Source organism: Amphiprion ocellaris, chromosome 2, assembly GCF_022539595.1.
Source record: "Amphiprion ocellaris isolate individual 3 ecotype Okinawa chromosome 2, ASM2253959v1, whole genome shotgun sequence".
Lineage (NCBI taxonomy): Eukaryota > Metazoa > Chordata > Actinopteri > Pomacentridae > Amphiprion > Amphiprion ocellaris.
Window position 1 is genome coordinate 28,500,207 of NC_072767.1, and position 27,073 is coordinate 28,527,279.

General features: G+C 39.7%; 2 protein-coding genes across 2 annotated transcripts in view; both read left to right on the top strand.

Annotated features, from left to right (window-relative positions):
• Window positions 1–48: 48 nt before the first annotated feature.
• LOC111579949 (protein wntless homolog) lies at window positions 49–5,187 on the top strand. Its single transcript, XM_023287486.3, has 12 exons — window positions 49–203; window positions 339–602; window positions 702–826; window positions 1,155–1,310; window positions 1,396–1,532; window positions 2,342–2,510; window positions 2,599–2,696; window positions 2,784–2,847; window positions 2,945–3,088; window positions 3,200–3,283; window positions 3,392–3,557; window positions 3,676–5,187. Exons 1-12 carry the CDS (start codon window positions 98–100, stop codon window positions 3,774–3,776), a joined length of 1,614 nt encoding a protein of 537 aa, XP_023143254.2. The 5' UTR covers window positions 49–97; the 3' UTR covers window positions 3,777–5,187.
• A 225-nt stretch (window positions 5,188–5,412) lies between these two features.
• The window catches only part of gng12b (guanine nucleotide binding protein (G protein), gamma 12b), a 34,250-nt gene continuing 12,589 nt past the window's right edge, over window positions 5,413–27,073 (top strand). Inside the window, exons 1-2 of the mRNA XM_023287506.3 lie at window positions 5,413–5,489; window positions 14,840–14,904. The gene's annotated coding sequence lies outside the window, so the exon portion shown is untranslated. The remainder of the gene's footprint in view (window positions 5,490–14,839; window positions 14,905–27,073) is intronic.

A 27,073-nucleotide genomic window follows, 5' to 3' on the forward strand; every position in this document is an offset into this window, starting at 1 on the left:
TGATGTTCGCCTCAGGACAGTCAGATGTCTGTGCGCAGGTCAACCAGCTGCAGAGGAGCACTTACCTTGTCATTTCCCCTCCTATTATCTTTTAGAAATGGCAGGAGCAATCATAGAGAACATGAGTAGTAAAAAATTGGTTTTATTTGGTTTCTTTATTCTTATTTTCCAAGTTTTTTCCATCTTGGTTGGAGCATTGATTGGTAAGTAGACATTGTATACCTTAAATTTCTTTGCAAGTGTTAGTACTAAAGTGTAATCCTGCTGGAAGTGTGCTAAAAACGGCTTTTTGCCAGCTTTACTCTAATACTACTACTCTGATATATTATTTGCCTTAGCTCCCAGTCCCACCAGCGCCATCCGCTATTTGGCCACCAAATGCATTAACCGTCACAGGACACGCGTCTGGCTCATGCCGTGGGGTTCAAACCGGTGTCAGCAGGTCCACAGTTTTGACGAACCTTTGGCAAAAATGCTGGATGCCAATGACATTGTTTTTGCTGTGCACGTACCTCTACCCAACAAGGAGATGAGCCCCTGGTTTCAGTACATGCTGGCTGTTCTGCAGTTTGACATTGCGTTCAAAATGATCAATCAGATCGGTAAGAGGTGTGTCTGAGATGTACATGTAATTGTATTCCCTGTTGTTTTTTGTCTTTAGGATAGAGGTCTATGAAACTATTATTTTCCTGTTTGTGCAGAGGATGATGTTATCGTCACTATTGATGCTCGTCTGGCATACAGGGATGATTTGAAGTCCGAGTGGATCACAAAGTTTCACTCAGTGGAGCAAAGGCCGCTCAAGTGCACATTTGCAGTCCCTAAGGTGAGCGTGCGTGATACTGGGAAAAGCTGACATTGTGATATTTAGCTTTTCTGTGCTGCATTTTGCAATATGAGAATTCTGTCAGATTTCTCTTGTACATTAAACACTGATCATGAGAACTGTTAGTTTTGTTTTTGTATCAACAAGCAAAACAGGTTGTAGCATGATGAGTTTAAGTGAATTACTTCACAGTACACGTCCTGTGCTGTAAATGTTGTACACATTGCAATATAGATGCTAATGTATTGTGCAGCTCTACATTTAATACATGCAAATATAACTCTAATCGCATTTATTAGTCTGCTTAGTAACTGCCATGCTTTTGCAGACATATGAAAATGAAGGCCGCTTTTATCACTGTGACCCCGTACCATTAATGGAAATGGGAAATGTGGTGCACAAATATTTTTTAATTAACCTGCGTTTGCCAGTGAACGACACGGTGAATGTTGGCATTGGAGAAATAAAAGACATCCATGTAGTGGTGAGTTTAGCACTGACATTTTAACGTTCATTGTATGTTCCAGAGGCTGCATTTGTCACAACATTTGGTGTCCCTCTTCTCTCAGGGCATCCACCAGAACGGAGGCTTCACCAAAGTGTGGATGAGCATGAAAACGGTGTTCACTCCCTGGATATTTGTGGCAACAGCCTGGTACTGGCACAGGATTAGCATCATGGCAAGACCCCCAGTCCTTTTAGAGAAGTATGTCCCAGTAAGGAAGAAGTGTGCTTACAAAACCAAACTCTTTTGCATTTTTAAAAAAAGAAAAACAAACAAACAAAAATCTTCCTTCTCATTTGTTTTACAAAAATATTTGAAAGCCAGGAATCAAAATGTACAACACTTTTAATAAATATATATTTTTCCAGTTAATTTAAAACATGAGACTTGTAAAATAGGGTGAGTTTGATGAAATATGACTTTCAGCTTAGCTTAACTATAACTGAACTATACATCATTACAATGTATGATTACATAATAGTTCAAGAACCATCGGAAATTCTGCAATTTATATTTTTGCTGTTTCTGGCCCTGATAAATGGTGGATTTTAAAAATTTTTTGAAAGATTGCATGCCATTCAAATACACTGGCAGGTTAAAATGGTTAAAAAACTGATTTATTTCACAGTAATTTAATTATTAACAGTTTGGGCCATCTCAGAATCCTGTATCTGTACAGCGTTGGAGATGTTTTTACAGGCTGAACACACTGATATCTTTTTTTGAAAGGCAGAGTGAAGTTATACAACATAGCTCTGTTGTTCTTACATTTGAGTGCGTCCCAAGGCCATTTAGCCTCTTAGTGAGGACTTAAAGCCACAGGTAAACCTTCTGACATACTTTTAAGAGGTGTAGAGAGGAAATGGAACCTGCGTGAGTGCATGATTGCCTAGAACTATGTCATTATTTTGCCAGCAGCAAAGCAAAATGAGTTATTTGTCTTTTAAGAGCAGATTTAAGTGCTTCCATTAATAGTTTGGCTGTTTTTTGAATGTATTTGCTTTGTTTAGGGTGATTTTTGCTCTGGGCATCTCAATGACCTTCCTGAACTTGCCAGTGGAGTGGCTGTCTCTGGGGTTTGAGTGGACATGGATGCTGCTGTTTGAAGACGCCCAGCAGGGAGCCTTCTATTCTGCACTCTTCTGTTTCTGGATCATCTTCTGCGGTGAACACCTCATGGTTAGGTCTCATTTTTGTTCTCAGCTGTACTTTTCTCTGCACTTTTCTGCCCAGTTGACGCTCGTTCTGTCAACAACAAATCCTTCAGGACCAAAGTCAGAGGAACAGGCTCTCAGCATACTGGTGGCAAGTTGGGCTTGTGGTGTTTGGCTCATCTGTTCTCCTCATATTTGACCTGAGTGAGAGGTAAATAATTTTTTCAAGGGCTTGCATGTCTCTGTTTTATCTTTGTTTGTCTTTTTGGAATAGTAATTTGTTTTTTCTCTCATATAGGGGGGTTCATTTGAGCAATCCTTTCTACAGTGTGTGGGGATCAAACTTTGGAACAAATGTTGCAGTATCCTTAATAAATTTATTCAGAATTATTAAAAGTGACTTTGACGTGTGCCACTAACTCGGTGGTAAACAAGCTCTTTCCTTAACTGTCACCACAGCTTACATTCATTATTGTGGCAGCTATTTCAGTTTGTCTTTATTTCTTCTCGCTGTGTCGTATGGTGTGCTGTGTGTTCAGGAATATCGGTGGGAAAGTGCAGCAACTTCCTGCAATGCCAGAGGCGAGGAGGCTTCGCTATAAGGTTTGATTAGTTTCATTTAAGATCAAAGTTGCAAATAAAAAGCGTAAAATTTTCGAAAATATCAGTATGAAATCGATTAAAATTGATTTCCACTCTTGCTGGTTTTGGCAGGGTATAATCTTCCGGTTTAAGTTTTTAATGCTAGTAACTCTCACATGTGCAGCGATGACAGTCATCTTCTTCATCCTAAATCAGGTAAGTATCAATTGTCTAATGATGAACAGAAGTTATAACTGATTGCTAATTGTTTTAGCATGTTTGAGCTAATATTGTAACTCCATAAATTCCCTTTTTTCCCATCAGGTCAGTGAAGGTCACTGGCAGTGGGGAGACTACACTCTCCAAGTCCACAGTGCTTTTCTCACAGGGATCTACGGCATGTGGAACCTGTACGTCTTCACCATCATCTTCCTCTATGCTCCCTCACACAAGCACAACAGAAACAAGTCGATAGACAGTCAACACACAGGTGTGGAACAATTCTACTGTTTAGTTAGCTCTCCAAACACATGACGAGACATGTTTGCTTTGTCAATATGTCAGACGTGTTCCTTCACAAGCGCTGTTTGTCTACGAATGCTTTGCAGATATGACAGAGAAACCAGAAAGCCAAGAAACACAGCTGGCATGTGGAGAGCAGGGACCAACGGAGGCCTACAGGATCACCGGGAAGATGGCTGAGGATTAACTGCAGATAAAGAATTTTATTTTATTTTATTTTATTTATTCCTGAATGTTTTGCCTGTGTTGTCCATTCTATATACTGTTAAAGTTAATGTACATTACTGTCACTATTAAATAGCAGAAATGAACACAGTGGGGAAAATAAGAGCTACAGTAAGATGCAGTCTGAGGGAATATGAAGAACGCTAGTTTGTTAATAGGTTCAGAAATAAGAAACTTGGTAATTGGCTGTGTGCTCTGGGTCATTATCTTGCTGGGAAACAAATCTTCTCCCCAAGTTGCAGTTCTCTTGTAGACTCCATCAGCTTATCTTCCAAGATTTCCTTGTACTTTACTGGATCCATTTCCCTTCTACCTTTAGAAGCCTCAATGGGCATGTTTTCAAGAAGCATTGTAACATCATGATGGTACCACTGCCATGCTTCATGATTTGGGTGATGTGTTTGTGATGATGTGCAGTGTTTGGTATCTGTCTCACTTGATATATATACAGTTATGGAAAAAATTATTAGACCACCCTTGTTTTCTTCAATTTCTTGTTCATTTTAATGCCTGGTACCACTAAAGGTATTCCCTGAAGAATACAATGAACACAACAAAAAATGCAGCTGATTGCATAATACTTCATGTCCTATTTGACATGGTTAAGCTTAACTGTATTCTCAGGGTATATAAGAGGACATTTCATGTCATTAGCAGCACTGCACATGCAAAGGCCTAGAGTAGTTTACTGCTTACATTCAAGCTGTAGCACAACTCAGAAGCTGTCAGCTCTCACATAATGCCTGTCAGGAATCATCATCAGACCTCTAGAGACCTTAAAAATGAGTGGGCACTGTGGAGAAGTGTGACTTGATCGGCAAGGAAGATCCGAAACCGACTTCTTGAAGCTGGTCTGAAGTCACACAGGGTACAGAAGAAGCCCTTCATCAATGAAAGGCAGAGGAAAGCCCAGTTACTCTTTGCTGGGGATCACAAGGATGTGACTGTTGATGATTGGGCTAAGGTTCTCTTCAGGGATGAATCCAATTTTCAGTTGATGCCCACTCCAGCCAACTTACTGGTTAGGAGGAAGCCTGGAGAATCCTACAAGCCAGACTGTTTGCCCCTACAGTGAAACATGGGGGTGGATCAGTGACCATCTGGGGTTGTTTCAGTCTGGGTGGAACAGGGTAAATGCAATTGTGTGAAGGGAGAATGAACCAGGAGAAATCTTATCCTTGGGTAATTAAAGTCAATGGGTTAGTAAATTAATAAAAGGCATTCATTTCTCATTGATGTGAAAAGGTGCCACATGGACATGACAAGAAATTACTTCCCCAAGCAAAACACACAAGAGGATAGATAAGTATATCATGTCTATATGTACACTTTGACTTAGAAGGGATAATATTAAATGAGAAAAGATGATTTATACCAAAGTTAGTGTTTGAAAGCAATACAGATTTCCTTGAAGCCTTACTGCATTGTGTAAGGCTCTGCCGACAGAGGGCGCTGTTGCACCTCCAAACGGGCGGCAGCAGTTAGTCCAGCCCATAGACTGGAGCTCCAGAGCCGCCAGCAGCAGATGACGGACCGTCTTTGAGCTTCTCGCCGACACGGCTCATCAATCCGCGGGGAAACTTTTCGGTCGACGCCTTGTTTAACCTGAAAGAGCTCCACTGTGGGATTATTTCATGGCTCGACTTTGAACAAACCTTCGGATCACAGAGGACAGGTGAGTATCAGCACACAGATTACACCAATAATCTTTCTCCACAGTGGATGGACACTAATGCTGCGGTTCAATAACGCCAGCTGGTAAACTGTCACTTCCACTCCATTAACAGACAATGACCAGAGGAATCAAGAGCCAGGCAGGGCGTTTTGGGGTAAAACTGCATAAATGCAGTGTTTCCATCAGGTTGTTGACTGTTTGATTTGCTGTGTGAGCTTTTGCATGGTGGTGAATCATGATTCTACTAATGCACTGGTGGTTAAAGCAGCACAGGTGGCAGGTGATTGGAAAGAAGAGAAGTAAAAGGACAACAGCAACCTGCTTTTCAGTAATATGCAGGGAAACATAAGCATGTTAAATTCTCTGGGAAAGTGTTGAATAGATTTACAAGTATGATGGCATATAATTCCTAATGGAAAACCTAACTTGCTACCAATTTACTGTTTCGGTAGTTTACATACAATAGCTAGGAAAATCACAGAATAGAAGTTAATTTTCGTGCTAACTCTAAGGAAAACTGGGCAAAACCGTATATAATGTCAGCATAAATATATATATTTTTCCAAAGAGTAATTAATTCTTTTTAGTATATAACTGTAAAATTACACAATGTTGCTTGATTAAAATAACATTAAAATTCATCATGCAAGTATTTGCAGCTAATGCAGTATTTTCACAGTTTTTACAGATTTTATTATATATTTTTTAATATATGTAAGTCTGTGAGTGCGAGGTTGGGATTGGGTTGGAGAGTTCAGCTACAAGCACATCCAGGGCTAAGTACGCCCAACAGGCTACAGGTGTTGCTTCACTCGATCTTATGTTTAGATTAATTGAAACGTTGCTGATGTCACCGAACATGTGGCTGGCTTTTCACCATTTTTGACCTACAAGGGCCATTGAAAATTAATTCTGCTTCTAAGGAGGAGGACAAGACATGTCCTAGAAGTTTTGAAGTTCTACTAAGAACAGTCTCATTTGCTACTGTCGTTTTAAATTTGTTTAATTAGACATGAGGAATGATGTGCTCAGTGTGAACGGGACTTAGGTTTGGAGGATAGTCTTGGTCCAACAAGTACTCACATGAGTGTATTGAAGGAGACTTCAAGGCTGCAATGGATAAACTCTTGCAGATGAGTTTTAGTGATGCAGAGGATATCATGTATTCAGTTTTTGTACTTTGGAAAACAAAAAATCTTTGCATATTCATAGATTCTTTAAACATGCCTTTTATAACTAAATCACCTTTCATTGTCTTAATCATATAACTTCAGTGGAATGAGAAATTGTTACAGCAATTCTACATATAGGCATACTTCCACAATGTTTCTCTTTTTCTTTTGCTGGAAAATTAACCAAATCTAAACATAAAATCACAATATGTAATCAAAAGCACTTCATTAAACATGTCTCATTTGAATATTTATCAAAAATAAACTGGTTGCACCAGATTCTGTAAAAAACTGAATATTTTACTCTACTCAGTCCAACCTAGAGACCATTAGTGATTCAGCAGGTTCACTGACTTTTCGTCTGAACTTCAGGCTGTTTACACAGATCACATTGGAGAAATATGGAAAGAAACTAGAAATGTAACTTGTGTATTTTTAGTGTGTATAGGCACCATTTGTTCCTCTAGTGTTGGTAAGTGTGGGAAGATTATTGATTAATCAATACATTCAATGTATTGATTAATCAATTATCTAAGAAGTTCAATTTCTGGTTTTTCTTTTTTTTTTATAGTTTATGTCATCCTAACTTTGTTATGCCGCACAAAGTATACTTTTGAGTTCTTCTACTTCTAGCCATGACTGTGCTAGTTCCATTAAAGTGAAAAATGATCCACAAAAGAGGAAAAAAGTGACAGAAACAGAAAACAATCCGAAACTACTCAGTGCTCAGAGGGTTAAATCTAAACCTTTTCATCAAAGAAGAAGTAAACATAGCCTGACTTAACATATGAACCACATTTGAGGTTACTGAGGTTCAACACTGAATAGATTGGCTCCAAGTTGTGGCAACAGTGATTTCTGCAGCTGGAACTGGTGTTTTATTGTTGGTACATAGCACAGATGTTTAATTAGAGGGGTGGTTGTTTAGAGAATGACCTTTTGGTCATAAAATGTGGAAAAGCCTAATATTTAATATTGTTTCTTTAGATTTTAACAGAATATTGTGTTAATTACATCAGCAGAATACATATGGAGTACATAATGTGAATCTGATGTAAAAGTTAAGAGTTTTTATGGCACATATCGTGAGCTTTTAGGAGTCATCTTTTCATGGCCTGTGGCAGTCGAGTGTGACTACCTGAGTGGATTTTCGGTGCTGACGTGGGTTTAGCCATGTTGCCTGGTTACCCCACAGTCGCTGGTGCAGACCTTCGAGTGGTTTAATCTCGTGAGAGCGTCACCCCTCCTCCCTCCGCCTCCCCTTCTATCCCTTGACTCAAATTCCACGCTCGGCCTCCGGGGAGCTCGTCTGTGCGTCACCGCTCTGCTCACAAAGACATTCAGAGAATGCTTCTAGTCAGCACTGCAGAGCCGCCGCCGTCACCCTGCAGCTCTGTTAGTCCACGGTAACATGTGAAAAATGTCTCTGACACACGTCACAACTCTCTCAGCCTCCTCACTAGAGCGTGTCGCACTGATGAAGGTATTATACACTCACTGACTGTGAAGGGAACATGTCGCACATATGAGGGCTACAGAGTGCACAAAGCCTTAAGTGCTTGTCAACAGATGACAAGAAGTTTTCACAGTGGCCTCTAATGGTTTTTCGTCACAGATGCTTCTGATTTTTAAACATGCGTTCTGCCATCCTGTGTCTTTAAACAAACTACATCCAGGCTAGTGGCACTCAGCAGTGACCAACACTTTGCCATGTCTTTTTTTGTGTATTTAAAAGTTGTTTGATCAGGCTAAGCGATTTAGGGAAAATATCTAGTGTTTTTTTCTGACAGATGTTCTGATTAGATAGTAGAAATTTTTTTAATAAGTGAAGTTGCAGCTCAGTATTCAACAGATTTAAAACGTGATTTTAGCATTAGCCCATGTGGTACAATCAAAAACATGACTGTCACACGACGAGGATGGCACAAATTTGTAAAATCATTAACATAATAGTTTAAACCATGGATCAGATGTACTGCATGAGTTTCAGTGTTTGCGATTTGCTTGTTGCATTGTTTCAAATGGTGATTTGAAATTGATTTATTGTCCAGCCCTGAGCAGATCAAAGCTTTTGTCGTCATATGTGACAGTGCAGTAGTGTGTCATTACACTGTAGACCTATAGTGGGAAGCCAGTGTATTTACCTTAATCAATGACTCAACATATAAGCACCGATCAAGATTTTTACGTCACTTTGTGGTTGAAAACTCTAAAATGCTCTTCTCACACTCATTTGAACCAACTAAAACAACCTCAGTGTGTCACAAAACACAAATGTGTTTAATCATTTTGATAATTAGTAGTAGTGAGACTGAATTTCTTAAGTCATATTTCACAAGAAGACAAAATGTGATCTATACAACAATGCAGTTTCAACACATTTGATGTTTCATATAAAATGTCATAAGTATTGAACTATATAGGCTGCCTTAAAGGACATCTAAGAAAGTGAGTTTACTGCTTTGATCTGCAAAGATTTAGTCATGTGTGTTTCTTTCTTGTAATATCCTGTTACCTCAGGATGTGGGTTCGCAATAACAAGGTTGCGTACAATCCTGCTTGGACCGTTGTTTTTCCTATTGCTCCACTTCACTAGATCTTTCTTTTGTTGTTGGGTTGCTTAGTGACAGTAGGCTGTTATTTGCACAATAGATAATGAGAAACTTCACGGTTGCAAGATGGTCATCAATAGCTGACTGAGAAGCGTTCACTTTTGAACCTGGTCCGAACCTTCTTAAATCAGAACCAATTCTCGTATATTATGTCATTTATCAGGTAAAATGTCTGCTTCCATCTCCTTAATTGTGAGGATTATCTGCTTTATTGTGTTTCATATATTTGCACATAGAGCTCTTTTGGATTTTACACCATTGTTCTCTGAGAACTTCTGATGGTGCTTTTTTTTTTTTTTTTTTTTTTTTAAACTAATGCCGTGTTTTCCACTCTGGACCCCAAACCATTTGTGGGCATTTTTGTTCCAGTCACAAAGTTTGCACCTCTATGAAAACAGCACAACCCTGGCTCAAAGTAAAGGGAACTAAAACATGTCTTTTGTGCAATATAGCAAAATTGAATGCCATGAATTCTAAAAGACGAAACGAAAGCAGGATTTCATTGATTATTTATTTTACAAAAATGTTTAAAAAGCAGCCTGAAATCAACATGTACAGCATTTTTCCAAAAGCCTACACGCATTAGTAATACTGTGAAAAAACGCTAGCTCAACCGACTGCAGATATTTTATTATTTATATAGTTAATTTGTTTCCATACTCCTCTCCTCTCTGCTCTGTTTAAACACAGCCTGCAGTTCATGCCAGTTCAGCTGAAAAGTCCCTGAATTTTTGTCACATGACTGTTGGCTGCAGTTGTGTCACTGATGTTTTGGTTGTGCAGCGCAGAATTTTTGGTTTATTGCTAAGCATAGTTTGAACAGATTATTTCTGACAATTTTTTTCAACGAGACATGTAGAAAAGTTGTTGTAGCTTTTAAGTTAGATTTGATTAATTCTCCAAACAGAACTGTAGGTCACATGTGAGTACTTTAAGGACAGACAATCAGGAAGGTGAAAATCGGATTATTCTTTGTGTTTTTATAGTTTCTGGCTCTGATAAATGATAAAAATATTGGCAGTTTTCTGAAGACAGCATGCCTTTCCAACCCACCAGTAGATTGTAAACGTGTGGATCTATTTTGTGGGGGTGAATATGGAGGTGAGGACACTGTTACATTCGATTTTGGGGAAGGAGGAGGGTAAAAGCAGCTTGACTTGATGTGATGCTGATGTCAAATAGCTGGTTGTTGCCATGGCAACCTGGCAGCAACAGAGATTAGATTAAGGCCTCCTTATCAAAGTTACCTGGTCAACAGCTGTACATACATCAGACACTGACTGACGGCTGATGTGTGGTTCTTATTTTCAGTGTCACATGCAACTCTGATTTGGTATTTGTGGCATTTTTTAGATGATCTCCAAACAGAAAGTCTGACCAGAGTCTGATTGCAGACACGGCCATAGAAATTATTGGCTGTACCACTGAATATTTGTAAATTCCTTGGGACATAATTGCCAGGGAATTTCATTAAGAACTATAAAACAGAGGAAAACTGCAGTGACTGCGCTCCATCTAGTTAAGGCTGGCTAGTGAGACAGTCATAGTTCATGGTAACATACTCACATTTCCTTGTTTCTCAGAGTTAGAAAATCTATTTTGATGCCCTGTTTTCTTAGTAAATGAGATTTTAATATAAATAATAAAATTGAAAAATAGAATTAAAGTCATGTCTGAGGCCTGAGGGGCCAAACAGCCTATAAATAACACATGTAAATGTGTTTAATTAAAGATACATTTATTAAACTCGCTCATTCGTTCAAATGCACACAAGAAGAACACAAGAATGCATTTAATTTGCAGATACCATCTTTTTTGTTCTTTTTTGACTCTTGACAATTATTATTGATCAGTACGTAAAGGATAACATTAATGTTTTACAGATTATATATCTATTAACCAAGCTTTAATTTTTTAAACCCACTTCTCCAGACTCCCTGTTTCTGTAGTTAATTCCATTTGCCGTTAATCTTTTCTACCTCGAGTAGTTTGTGGGATTTTTCACTGTAATATATGTAATATAAAGTCCTGCACCTCTATGGAAATGGCACAACCATGGACAAAAGTAGAGAGAACTCAGTGGTTTTTGGGGTTCATGCGGTCAAAGGCATCATTGCTACAGGCAGAATTTTGGTTGCTTATTCATTCCCAACAAATATTCAGAATGACTTCCACAGAACTCCTGAGACTCGATCGAATAATGTGAGCAGGAAGTGCTGCCTCACTGTTGCTCTTGTGTCCTTACTACTCAGGTCCTGCATGACAATAGCCAGGTCACTCTGGTGTCACCCTGAGTTTGATCTCTGTGACCTGGTGGGATCTGTCATACTGCTGCTGCAGGGTATTTATAGAGATCTTCTTTGTTGTGCCGTCTGGCATGATGTACAATTCGACTGACACAATTACACAAACCAGCTCTGGGTCTCTGTGGTGCATCTGTGCAGCATCAAGGGACTCTGAGTCTCCTAATAAAGCCTCTGCCATTAAATTTAATTACCTTCTCTTTATGCCTCCACTGGTTCCTGTGGGTGAGCTATGCACTGATGTGAAATTAGTCAGTTGGGTTGCACTGTAGACAATACATCTGTGTGTTTTAATTAACGCCCTGAAACCCAAACAATTCATTCTGGAATGTTTTAAGATTTGTCAGCTTTGCCTTAACAACAAACAAATATTTCTGTTAATGGGAATTAATAGAAATATGACCACCTGTAATGGTAGCTGTTAATGTCATGTGCAAATGTGAAATTTCTAGGTTACGCTCTGCCTTTGAACGCCAGGAACTGTGACTAAAAAAATCAATAAAAAATCAAAATCACACGTTTATAGGGACTCTGTGTGTCTCAGAATAGGTTTTTGCAGTTCACTCTTAAATGCTGTTTTTCTGCCATTATAACAGGATACGATGCAATCAGTGTATGACTAGCTATGTTTTTACTGTTCATTATTAGCATTAGCTTTCTACAAGGTGTCGCTACATAATGAGGAAGTACAACAGCAACTGTTGCTGACACCTGTATTGTTCCTGCATGTGTGTGTTACCTGAGAATAGAGGTGACTCTTCACTTAACTCTGGGTTGCAGGCCCTGCACAGATTTGTAAATACTCATTAGATAAAGCCCAGAGATCATGTCCATCAGGCAGCATTATTGTTTATACTGATGTGGAACACACAGCAGCAGTTCACCGCCCCTCACTGACAGAGGACAACGCCGTCAATTATAAACTAGACAAGAAAGTAAGTGGTTGCTTGGCAACAGGAGCACAGCAGATAATAAAACATCTTTGGTTTCAGCTTTGAACAACAACAGTCGACAGTTTTTCTTACTTTATTTTAAGTAATATGCAATGGGGTTTTTTTGTATTGTAATGTACTGGTGAGATCTGGATTCTTTTAAATAAACAGAGCTCCTCTATGTCCTTTTAAAAATTATTTTTAACAGATTATTACTCAGGCAGCTTGCAAATATGACGTCTTGATTTTAAAGACCAAGACAATAATTTCTTTTAAACTGAAGGCAAAAATATAATTAATGTGAATGCTTATATCATGTGTGTTCTATTACAATTCAATGTCAATAGGCTGTTATAGTCCACTGTTGAATTACACGTCAACACTCTTCTGAAAACTTCATAAAAAAACAGTAATGTGACTTTATTTTATCAGTTACTCTGCACATCTTAAAAGTGTTTGTTCACTTTCCTAATCACAGATTGTACCTTGAATAAGCTTTTGGAAATTAAACAAATGTTGCTTAAAGCTTCACTAATTAATATTTTTAGAATAACAAAGGATCAAAAACCAATGGATCAAACCTGTGATGGTGAAAGATCTCGCTTAAAGTGACAATTATAACTGATGATAAAGAATCAGTGCCACATTTTCCTGTTCCTCTCGGCTTCATAAAGCGTTTGAGCATCTTTCAAGTCATCACTTTATTTTTTACAGGCCACAACATGACTGTTTTGGCTATTTTTTTAACCACGGGCATTTTATTTATGTCTGTGAAAAAAGCTTAAATACACCCACTGTGTTCTACTAAATGTCAGAAAGACAAAATTAGCATCTTGCCGGTGAATATATTTTAGCCACTGAAGAGTCAGATATTTTCTTCAGTAGTTATTGGTGACCAAAAGCAGCAGGAATATTAAAAGTACATTTGTTTGGACACCAGAGATCTGACTCCAAATGACTGTCAGTGTGTCTGCTATACGCATAAGAGGCAGCTGCATAACATGTTTGCTTTAATAGGTTATGTTTATAGACGGTGTTCCTGCTCCCAGTTTGCTGAAAATGATTTCTTGCTGATTTAATAAATGTAAATTTACAGTTCAAAGAACAGCTTGTTGACCCTGATGTCAGAGAATTTTGCAGTCAGTAATTAATTTTTAACCCTCTAAATCCCCAAAACCCACTGCTAGGTTTAAAAAGCATGTTGTCATTATTAAAAAAAAAAAAACAACTAACAAAATAACACCATGTATCATAACTACAAACTGTAAAAACACAGAGAATTGTCAAATTTTTAGCTTAGATGGTCTTAAACTAATCATGTGTGATGTGCAGTTCCATCAGGAAAATGTACTAATCTGAGCCTAAAATATGAATATCTCTTCAAAAATACTTTAGTCCATTTGTCTCATTAAAAATTATTTGCCGTAACCAAATTCTGTAAAAGAAAAACTAAAAATTCTGTGCTCCTTCGTGCAACTGAGAAGCCGTGATTGACTCAGCTCTGACCAACAGTTGCATGACAAAAATTTCAAGGACTTTTCAACTGAACTCGGCTGAATCAGGCTGAAAAGCAGGCGGTGTTCACAGAGTAGACTGAAGAAAGTACAGAAACAAATAGTAGTAAAACATCCAAAGTATGACTGCATAGCTGCGTTATACTGCACAGAAGACATTTCTGAGTTCTCACTACTTCTAGTTGTGGTTGTGCTGCTTTCACAGAGGTGCAGGACTTTATATGGCCCCTTTAAATCCCCTTTAAATGAGACCCCAGTGAGTGAAAATGCGACAGGAGCAAAAAACATCCAAAAAACTTGAGGAACGTGAGGATTTGTAATTCAGGTTTGACAAGTTTCCTGCAATAATTCACATGTATATATTTTAGAGTGAATGATAGATTAGGACTGTAACTGGGAGCAAAACCTGAGCACAGAGCATGTAAACAGTGTCAGTATTTTGAACCTTCTGCTCTCTTCACGTCGTTATGACAGAAAGTGTACAGACCCACAGAAAGCTCTCAGACCAAAGGCCTAACCATCTAACTGGTTTCACTGGAATGTGGTAATGAATGCAAATGGAGCGGGGGGGCAGTGGATTCCCCACCCACTCCAGATCTGGCCTGCCAGGGCTCCACATTTCGCCTAAACGATGAGGAACTGGTGTCAGTGGACTGGCATTCATCTCACAGTGGGAACTCCTACGTTGTTGGCCCTCTGCTGGATAAACACACAATGAGCCATATTCACGCAGATCCATCAGTGCTTCTGATTGGCTGACAACTAATTTTAGAGTCATTGTTAATGTCAACACATCTGTTTTGCTTTTCTTTTCCAGATTTTATGTGGGCGACCCACACCAGAGCACCAAATTCATGCTCCTTGAGAACTTCTCCCTCACAGGTCAGTGTGTTTGTCGGCAGACTGGTTCCCACATGAAACAGCTGTTGCCACCGGCGTCCCCGGCCTTTACTGTAATTGAGAGGTGGCTCAGGTTGCAAACGTTGCTTCACTGGTCCATCCATTATTAATCAGAGCCAGTCCACATAAGTCTTTCATATCTGCAGTAATTGACTTCCTGTGAACTGCTGCCCTCTTGTGATAAAAACAGAGTTTACAGTGCTGCTGCCAGACCAAAAACATTTCTTCTTGTATTATAAAAATGGAATCTGAGAAATTGGAACAAGATACATGTTTTATCACTTGTGTCCTATTTCAAGAGAAGTATTACTCTGATATAAAGTTTTAAAAGTACACAGAAATACTATTGATTGCATTATGGAAAAAAAATTGCTTCTGCATTGTTGAGTTTCACTCGCATTCAGGCCTAACATTTAGAATCTCTCAGCCTATATTCCATGAAACAGGAAGACTTTTTATTCTTCATGGAAATGCAATACTAAGATGCTGGATTTCTAATTTAATATGCATTTATTATAACATACTTTACATGCAAAAGCTTCCATGCGTTTATCCAGGTCCAGCTTCGGAGATAGACAATGGAAAATGGTTTGTATAACACATACGCTTTATAACTGACATTTTTTAGAAGCACGATTTATTATTCATTAAATGTTATTGATGTGTTTTTATGTTTGTTGTCTTGGTGGAAGTTTTCTGTTTTAAATAAATTTATGATTGATACTCAGAGCAATCTACTGAACTCAAAGCAGTTTCAGTTTTTTTCACTGTAAATTAAAGTCCTGCACACTACTTTTGCTTTTAAATCAAGAATATAACAAACGTATTTTTTTAAATTTGAGAACGTAACTAATAGCCGAATGTCTATGTTTATTTGTTTTTTGAAAGTTAAAAAGCAATGTATTCATTATGTACAACGTTTTTCAAATGCCCACAGGTGCTGCCATTACAGGTAAAAAAGGTGTCTCTACATATATAAATGTTTTTCTACTAACATTTTGCTTGCTGAATATCAACTCTTTATAAACACAGCAGGCATTTCAACTCAGTTCAACCAAAAAATCACCCCAATTTTTGTAGCATGATTGCAGGTCACAGCTGAGTCACTAATGGTTTTGCAATTGCACGGAGGTGCAAACTATTTATTTTTGGCAAAATCTTAACTGAGACATGTACAATTTGATAAAATATCGTGAGTCATGCTTAGATTTGGTTAGTTTTCTGGTTAAATGATACATCACAGATGATTAGTTCAAGGACTGTAAGAAAGCATTGGTATCTGTATATTTCTAAAGCCCTGGTTAGAAATTCCTGTATCACATATATGCTGCAGTGAAGCCTTGGTCCACTTTTAATTCTCTCAATTGACCGGCTGGATCTTCATCTTGGAAGGACTGTTTCTTATGTTCATGCAGCAAACTTTTGAAATCACTACTCTTATACATCTTACGTATGTTAGAAATGTTCTTGATAATCATTCTTTACCTGCCTGTAGCTGTTTTAACTGATTTTGCTTGTTGTTTTGTTTGGTCTTGCTTTTCAAGGTGACTATTTTAACTGATTTCATGTTTTGATTCTTTTATGGTATAGTCTCATCATTATCCTTGATGGTTTTCCAAACAATCTCGAAGGTTGCAATGGAATCATACATTTCCTCCACATGATGGCAGCACTGGACAGTCTATCAGTTTGTCTCTGTGCTTCAGGCCTGACATTACTCTGCTGCACTGTAGCACAGTAAATGGTACACAAACTCTTTCTTTGTCCTTATTTGGTTGCGCTATTGCAACATTGTGAGTCACAGAATCTATGACTAAACATGTACATCTGCTCATTTTTGCAGTTGTGTTGGGATTTTCATGTGTGGGTTGCATTCATCTGTGATAGCACAGTGACCTATTATTGAGATGCATGATCTTAAAGAACTGTACATTTGTTAATTAACAGCACATGGACAGTTCTTCAAGCCGATGATTTGCTATATATTCCTGTATGAGCACAGCACAATAGAACTCCAGCTTCTTTTCATAGAGGCAAACAGGAGCAGTTAAAAGACTGATGAAGGTAGGATACAATGTTATTTGTAGGGCAGCTGCTCAACAAAACATTTTAAATCAGTTTTAGTCTTACTCATAATTCTTAAAAATATCAAAGTACATGCACATGACTTCTATTTCAATATATCGTGAGTGTAGAATAGTGACCCGGTTGATATGCAGGTGTTAAACAAAGGCTCTTTCTGCTAGAGTGCAGGTGTGCTGCTAATTGGCTTCAGGGCCTTTATGTGTCTATTGTGCATCGCTGGCAGAAACAGAAACCTGCTGGCTCAATTGCGGGCATTTGGTGGAAATAATTAATATTCTCATTCATCTCTTTAATTTCTAGCACCTGTTTGTAGTGATGATTACACAACAGGCAGGTTTCAGGTAGGATGTTTACTGAACACGGCAGACCAGCAGCGCAAGTGTCAGGATGAATGAAAGTCTTGGGCTTGGTGCAGCTTGAGCGTTTGAATGCTAGGGTGTGTGTTTAGATGAGTAGGAGGACGTTTACACATTTTCAGCATTATTCTTGCACCCAAGGGAGATCCCGGGCCTTCTCAGGCATGTTCTCCGTCCTGTTTCATAAAGATCTGCACATATATGGGCATCTTCCTTCCTTCTGCTCGGTTGCACTGCGTCCGCTTCCTGGACACCCCCCCCCCCCCCCCCCCCCCCCCCCCCCCCCCACCCACCCATCACACACACTCCTACTCATGTTGGTTAGTTCTGGGCAGAGGCGGGAGTGGCTGTTCCTTGTGCAGGAAGTAATGTGGTTAATACTCATTTGATCGTCGGTTCTGATGGCTTGCCTCCAGGACCAGTGAGCCAGCACTGCTTGTTTGCCGCCTTTTTTTGTTGTTTTTGATGAGAGCAGGATCCATCTGTAGCCATATGTTAAACTGATGAAAATAGCCCAAAAGTCTGCACGTGAAGCTGTTGCTCTTTCGTGCCACACATGCCACACTTCATGTTTTTACGGAAGTTGAGGGAAAAAAACCCTGCTTGATCTGTTTGATTGAGACAGGACCTTCCGTTCCTTTGCTGTTCTCAGGAAGTGCAGTGTATTCTTTGTTGCTTATGAAAATAGATCTTAGATCTAACAGCGATTGTTACTGTTATTTATGTACGTCTAATTATGGGAGTTCAAACCGGGACCGCTGTGCTCTGGGTGGCCTCCAAGTGTCCTGTATGCATGCAGATACAACTTAGCGGTCCTTTCTGCACGGCTATACCATAGACACATGGTGGCTTTGAAGTAGGACAAAACAGCTTCATCAAGTTTTTTGCCTCAGGATGCAGAAAGTGTGCAGCTGGGGCTCCTTCAGCTGCTGGATTCTAGCTTTTTCTTGTTCACCTGTAAAATTATTGGCAATGGGAACCATATGCATTAGAACAATTCTATAAATGTCTTATGGAGCCTATTAGTACAGGAACAACTCCCGTGGGGTGCTTTATGGGAAGAAAACAGAGCTTCCACTCTATAGCCAACATTGTGCCTACATAAAACCATTAGCATGAATGAATTATAGCTGCAGTTTCAGATGGGTAATTACTGTGCCCCCCTCTCCTTGTTGCCCCCTTGTGACATATTATCAGCCCACTCAACAACTAGGTCACGGCAGATCCTGTTTCAATAGTTTGGATGTTCACACAACTGACTGCCAGGCACTGACTTCCCCGCCATCTGTGGAGGGAATTGCAAGGAAGGCATTTTGTGTGTATTGTTTTTATCCTCACACAGTTGCTCCACTTTCTCGGTTTGAACTGAAATATCTCGAGAGTTACTGAGTGGACTGTTAGGAAATTGGAACACACACACACACACACACAGTCACTAATGATCCAGACACGAAGGATCCTGCTGATACTGGCATCATCAGACTTTTCCTCTGGTGATACTTTTGTCTGTTAATGAAATTGTTGAAACTGAATGAGAAGGGAAGTGCATTGATTCTGCACATCAAAAGCTGCATGTGCATACGAGGAAGCAGCATAGTCTGATCAAAGTAGAGACTCAGAAGTTTAAAGATGATGCCCCTTCTCTTAATTTGTAGCTAGAAGCTGCATCTGCCACTACTCGTGTAATGCATCCGTATAGCTCAGCAAACAATCTGATGTGAAACTGTGTTGAGGAAAATATACCAGTGAACAAAAACACCAAACTGCTACACTGATTTTCATAATGTTTTTGTAGCTGTCCAACCATGGAGCTCTCTCACCAACTACTGGATACAGTGTCAGTGAATATTACTCCTTTTCAGTATAGATGTGCATGATCCTCGGTTCATGTGCTGGGCCTGGAATCTTTCTGCATGGAGTTTGCATGTTCTCCCTGTGCATGTGTGGGTTTTCTCTGGGTACTCCGGCTTCCTCCCACAGTCCAAAAACATGCTGAGATTAAGTGGTGATTCTAAATTGTCTGTAGGTGTGAATGTGAGTGTGCTTGATTGTCTCAATGTGTAGAATGGCAATCTGTCCAGGGTGTCCCCTGCCTTCGCCCTAAGTCAGCTGGGATAGACTCCAGCCTCCCCGCGACCCTAATGAGGATTCAGCGGTGTATAGATAATAGATGAATGATCTGACATTTAATGAAAAGCAGGTGGGCTGCTCTGCCGGCATCTGAGGACAGCATTTTTCAACTTGGACCGTCAGTGCTCCAACAGCAAAAGCTCTCTTCCCAGCCCCACTTTGACTGCACTCTTTGTGCTAAATGCAATGCAAAATGTTGGCTATTTTATCACATCTCAGTTTTTCTCACAGACTGAGAATCTACTTGTGGTTGTGGGTGGTGCAGCATGACCGATGTGCGACTCAGTTAAAGGGGGGAAATTGTAACCCCAGGTTGTTTTCTGGAGCTACAATTTACAGATGTCCCCTAAATGCCTCACATGCATCTGTAGAAACTACTAAGCAGCTGCACTCAGAGAAGCCTCTGGTTTCCTCTCAGTTACTGCAGCACAGCAGCTCAAAGATAACCTGAGCTGCTGAAACTGAAAATAGAAGCATTATTACTCTTTTCAGGTTACCAAAGATAACCCGAAATAAGGTCTTCTAAAGTAAGATTTGCTCAGCTTGCAACCGACTGAATTTATCTCTCTGGGTGGCCTCCACACAGACACCCTGCGTATTGTCATGTGCACCGGTGTCACCAGTGAAAATGTTTAGTTGCACTTTGCAGATATTTGGTTGCATAGCTGCACTCTGGAGCCCTGGATAACTGATACCAGAGGATGATTGCTACGGACTGGTATTTCTTTTAGCACCCCAGCAGGTTAAAGTCTTCGCTTATCAATGAAATAGATTGACACAAATGTTTATAGTATGCCAATCATGTTTCACTTTCCTCCAGCACCATCATGAGGGTGACATTTGTAGTTTTCATCAAAATTTCTTGACAATTATTGAATGAAATGAACACAGGATTTACATTCATTCTCAGGGTGAACTGTAAAAACATTTCCAACTTTTCTTTTATACCATCATCACCAGGTCAGAACTGTAAAAATATGTCCAACACTTTGGTTAATAAACAAACACTTGCAAACATATTTGTAAATACTTTGCAGATGCACAGAGATGGTTATCACGATAAACATCACACCTGCTAAACACGTCAGCGTCGTCCTTTTGTGCATGTTTGCATGCTGACATTAGTAACTACCCCGAAGCTCCACTGTGGATATGTACAGCTCCATAGAGGTGAAGGAATGAAATCTTTCAGTCATGTTTTTCTCTTGTCCACGGAGTAGATTTCCTCCTACATTAATCACTGCAGCCGTTTACAAGGACTGCTAATAGCTTGCGTTTGAACCCTGCTATGAATGCAACTCAAGGTCAGCTGCAGTTCAATTTTCCTGCTCTCCATATGCACGTAACTACAGTCATTGTGTAATAACCTCTCAGAGCTGCTATCTAGAGCTCAATGCTTTGATAGTACGTTTCTGTTAGTGTCCATGCCTGGTGTTCAGATAGTATTAGAAAGTGCTTCTGCATAGCAACAGTGTTTGCTGTTAAAACCCCTGTAATCATGGCTGCAGGGCCCTGACAATAAACAGTCCACACAGCTCGCTTTATCTGTGCATGTGCTTCTGTGTCCACTTTGAGACACTCCTGTGCCACGTGTCTGCCAGACAGGAATTCCAGCCACCCTGATCACTGCTGCGGGAGCCGTCCAGGGAATGTCGGCCCTCACTTAACAAACATAAGCGTCTGGCAGTTAAGAGAGGAAGACCGAGCAGCAGTCGGGATGTCACCCTGCCCAGAAAATCTGCCCGGCCACCGGTTACATGCCTGGGATTCTTTTCTACAAGCTGCTCTTTCCTGCTTTGATTTTTTTTTCTCAAACATTTTCCTCCGCCAGACAGTGGCAAGGGAAATATTTTCCAGTCCAGAAATAAGTTGCTTTTAATTGCTTTGCCTTGCGAGCGTACAGTTGGTGGTCTGTGCTGCTGTAAAAATGCGCCTTTGATTGATGTTCATTAGGGGCGAAACAGGGTGGTATGCTGCTCAGCATTGCAGCGGCGTTCCATTGGAGTTACACTGTTCTGAAAACAAACCGCTCCAACCGGCCTGCACATACTTTCCCTGTGAGATCCTGCTCAGTGCTTTTGAATGAATACAGCATTATAATGCTCCAATAGGCTCAGTCATCATGTGAACTTTCTGCACCAGGCTAGGTTTAAATATCATATAATATGGGTCATGTAGGTTGTCTGAGGTAATGCAGAGCTTTGCTTTGGGAAGACAAGTTTCTCATTTTGGATAATAAGCAGGTTAGCGATGCATTAAACTACACATTTGCACCCCTTTGAAAGAGCAGACTTGTCTAGATCGTTGTGACCTCATGACGCCACGACTTGTAAATTATCTACTGCTACATGATAGCATGTATTCAAAAGGACTCTGTTTAACTTTCATTGTCAAATCATGTTGTGCCAGCAGAAGACAAGCTGTTTTGCTTCTCAACAGTGACACAGCAGGTCAGAACATGTGGCACTTGAGCAACAGAAACAGAGCCGCTGACATTAGAAGGTCTTGCAAATCCTGTGATTATGGCAGTTGTTATGCTTGCAGACACACCTCTGCACTGTATAGAATGCGAATGTAACGTGCAGCATTCCTTCTTTGGAAATCTGTGTGCATTTTTTCATCTGCTATTTTAACTGTAACAATAACTGCCAGTCTCACGTGTCGACGCTCATCTGTTGCTGAGCGTCTGTAGCTATGAGTTAAACATGTGCCTGTATGCATGAGTGACTCCACCACAGAAGACATGCAGTCCTGATTCTTGCACCACAGCGTCACACCCTGTTCATGGTGGAGTCAGTCCTGGTACAGTGGTCTAGACTGAACACAGACACATGGTCTGAAGGTGGTCAGATGCTCCCAGAGCTGCACCGTGCTGCATTGTGCACAAATGCCACATATTCATATAGGAACTGAGTTGACTTCCATAATCCAATGGGCTTGTCACAAGATCAAAGACCTTTGCTCCTGCAGGTTGACAATCTTCTATTTTCAGTTTCATAAGAATGCAACTTTGCAAATCCTGAGCAATAGAAGAAGTTATCATAATGTGCTTATGGTTGCTGTGATTGTATTTCTATAAAAACAAAGCATCAGATGATAATGTAAAAGTATTATAGTGAGTTTCAGTCATTATTTGGCTCTCCAGCCTGCAACATTTAAGGGTGGAATCTGCAGTTTTGGGTATGACAGGATTTTTTTAGTAGGTTAGTATATTAAAATAGTTAGCATGCACCAGAATTACCATCAGTCTCGTTTCCACTTCTCCCTTTCCCCATCCATCACCCCTCCACCCTGCAGAAGCATGCACAGGACATAGAGATACACACACACATGCACACACACACACACACACACACACACACACACACACACACACACACACACATATACACAACAGACAGCAGACCATGAGAAGATATTCTCTGACAAAAAGTGCATTGGATCAGAAGTGGTTGATTCAACTTTAACCTTTAAACAGATAAAAGTTGGGTTTCTTTGGTTATTCTTTGGTAACAAAACATGGAATGAACATGTACAACATTTTTGCTCAGAGGTGTTGCCAATACTGGAAAAAATGGTGCCTCTACATACTGTAGATATTTTACTACTTATGTTTTTTTGTTTTTCTTTTAATGCTTTACTCCTATCTGCTCGGTGTAAGTCCAGCATTCAGTTCAGCCCAGTTCAAATAATAGAGTCCCAAAATTTCGTTTGCATGACTGTTGGTTACAGCTGAGTCCCTAATGGCTTCACAGTTGTGCCTAAGATTGCATACATTTTTATTTTGCATACAGTGTTGTGAGAGCAAGCTGTTTATTTTTGCAAATCTGTTAAATGAGACACATAAAATAAAGGGATTTTCATGATATATTGTGATTTTAAGCTTAGATTTTGTTAATTTTCCAGACTGAACGGCATATCACAGACAGTTCAAAGACAAAAACTCTGTTTTCACAATTTCTAGATCTGATAAATTGTGTCATTTTAGTAATTTTGTGAAGATAACATGCATTTAAAACCCACTAGTGAGTTTTGAGGTTTCGAGACCAAGCTATTCAATCATGTCCACGTGTCTGCAATGGTTTGCATAGAACACTGCAGACGTCAACGACTAGCCCTAAATTTGCAACTGCACGGAGACTGTATGTACTGCTGGAGAGCCAACTTGTGCATGCAAAGACAAAACACAATGCATGCTTGTTTTAAAGACTGGCTGTGTGAGGACATTCCATGTTGTAGATTTGTAGAGATTGTGCAAACATTGAGATATACAATATATGTTTTTTGGAATATTATATTTGCTATTTTTACAGATTTTTTAAAAATGTAATTTAAGGTTCACATGGAAATTCATGTGAGATTCCAGCTATTGTTGAACTTGCATGTCCAGCAAACTGAAAACAAATGATTGCATTCAACAGAAAAGCACATGAAACTTTCCCGTGTGCTCTGCAAATGTACACTTTGCCCGTGACCCTTGTGCACAGTTGGGTGAGGTGGATGTTTGGGATTCTTTCTCAGTTAATAATACCTGCTTCATTGCTCTGAATCTCGCTCTGTATGCATACTCGCCGGTAATAACGTTTAAGGCTAAAGGGCAGATTACTAATGCGTCAAGACTGCAGGCTCACAATCAGGTGGCTTCCACACAGGGAGATGTCATGAGACAAAAGCTGTAACCACTTGAGGAGCCTCCCTATAAGGACACTTTGGGCATGGCGTCCGCCCAGATCACTCTTACGTCTGCAGCCTTCTCTGCCTCCCCCACGGCTGCTCATTATGTGCAGTTTAGTGCTCGCTCAGCTCTGGGGTGCTCCAAAGTTCACAGGAAGAAGAAGAGGGAGGTGTGGGGTGGGAGAGTGATTCCTGTTACTGAGGTCAGAAGGCTGTGTTTTTTTTCCCATCCAACCCCCCTTTTACTGTCTCTCTTTCTGTCTTTTGTTCGTCGCGTTAAGCGGTCAGGTGGCAGCAGGGCAGAAGTCTCCCTATCACCTACCGCCACCTTCTCTCACTGCGAGGCATGTGCTGATTAGATCAGCCTCTTTAACTTCACGAACCAGAAGCCCGCTTTCATTTTCCTATTATTCAAACTCTTCTTTTGCTGACGCAGTCTACCCTGTGTTCACATGCTACAAATCTGTCTTGCAACATTATATGCATATATAAATACTTTTTGAGCCCTTTGTTTTGGGCTTTCTTTGGGAGAAAAATTGTCTAAAATCATAGATTTTTTCCGGTGTGCATCCATCTTCCCTCACAGAGCCTTCAGAAGATGATCATTCTACAGTGATTAAGGTGATTTTGATGAGTTGCATCGAACATAAAAAATAATAATAAAAAAAGCAGAAACAAGTAAATTCATCCAAACTGTATTTTTGCATTGGATTGCATTCACTTCAGGGTTCATCATAGACAGCTCTGAGGTGACGATCGTATATGATCAAATAACTGATGTTGCACTTCTGTTTACAACCAATTTCTTGCAATGTGACTGTTGCATATAAGCACATAGTCAAATAACCCAAATGTCTATTGGGTTCCCACTCAAATGGTAGAAAAGACAACGATGCTATTGGTATTTCCATTTAAGCATTTAAACATCCTGCAGTTTGCTCAAAATCTAAATTGAAACGAGAAAAATTCAGTTTGAATTTCAAAAGTTTTAGTTGGTCGAGAACCAATATTATTATATATTTGTATATTATGATATTAATAGTAAACTGACTGATAAATGAGGCAATGGCGTGCTGAAGTAAGTAAATTGACGCTGCTCAGGAAGTAGAACAGCTTGTGGTAAAAGTCATGTCAAGCAGCCATTTTTTAAAAGTTTGTATAAAATGAGTAAGTACTTCGATATGTATGCACAACTACACAACTATATGATGTTTGTAACACTGTAATGTTAAAGACTGCAGTCTTCAGGTCATCTGCTTGGCCTGAATAAGTTCCGGGTCGCTGCTCGTGTAGAACTGAATGAATGCTGGATGTTGTTGGTCAGTATGCTCTCTCTAAATTGTGAATTAGATAATCAGCAGTTTCAAAGTTTCTATCAAACCCCTTAACAAAGTGAAAAAGTGTATTAAAATGCAGCAAGGATAGCTTATATATTTTAAAACACATAGCAACTCAAGAAACTCATTTTCTTCATATTGTGTATTGATTCTGTGAATTTGACAGCAACTTTGAATTCTATGAAAAAACAGCCAAGTTCACATCACAGTCTTAAACCCGTGTGAACGGGGAGTTTGTCAGTCTAAATAAGCCATGTTTCAGTAACTATTTTGATCCTTGTTTCTTTATCTGAAGACAGAAACAGAAAAATATGCATATGGAAACAGTGTCAATGGGAAATCAGCTATATTACAATACAATATATGTGAGCACAGAGAGCAGGAGAGAAGGAAACGGGTGTAAAATGTTTTTGTTTTGTGATCATTGAAAGTAAATTCAGACTTTCAAAGCCTTGGATCTTTGGACACTTTTTCACTGAACCAAAACTCTGCTGCTGCCATGATCATCTAAAATTGTATCACTGAGTGCAGCTGACTAGTGACTGGAGCCTTAAAAAACACTGACGTCATGACACGACCTTTACTCAGTGATACTGAAGAACTGAAGTAAACACATTTGTTAATGAATTGAAGTTTAAAAAAAAGTGTTGAATAAAGATTGATGTGGACACATTTTTAGCATCAGCATCACTGATTACTTCGATTAACGCTGAAAGCTCTGAATAGTAGCTTTTCATGTTTACTTAGAATTCATTGAGGCTAATCCGGCCAGCAGGCAGAGTGAACTCATTGTGGTCCATTGATGTCATCCGGAGATGATGTGCAGATTTTTTTCTTCCCGTGACTGATCAACTGATTGAAGAGTAGGCACTAACTCAGTCAAACAAGGTTTTCTTTGGTTAATTACAGCCCAACAAAATCCTCCCTAGAGCCTTGTATGAAAAGCCTGTTAAAATAGTTCTGATGAACAATAGCATCGTAAGAGGAGGTGCTGGACAGAAGACGTCATTCTACAAGTACTAGATTTTGTAAGAAAATGTACACTCAACAACCAGCTGCTGGTGGCTTGATGAGGGAATCTTCCTTTGAGACAGAATCATTGAGAAAAATGACACAAAGAAACTTTAGCATTCCTGTAAAATTATGTGTGTGTTAGGAGGTGGGGGTTAGTTACACATGTGAGCGTGGGGAAGTGGGGCAGAGGTGAGAGCATTCTCTGCAAATAACCTTGGAGGAAGTGCATGAAAACATCATCTGTATGTGTAATGGTAAGTCAGGGGAGGAAGAGTTCCTGATGTTTATCCTAAAGCAATAGACCATGTCAAAAGAAAGAAAGAAAGCATGTTGGCCTCATTGACTGACACGTCGTTTAGCTTCGGTTGCCCTTCACACAGCACGGTTTGTATCCCATATTACTGGTTTTGAAGCTTCTTGTGAAGCGAGCAGAATGTGATGAGCTGATCAGGGCGTGCTGCACTCGGAGGTGGAATGAGAGGAATTTTCTTCAGCCAGTTTATAGTAAAGAAAAAAAGGCAGATTTTCATGCACAGAGAGAACCCTGTGTAGTGT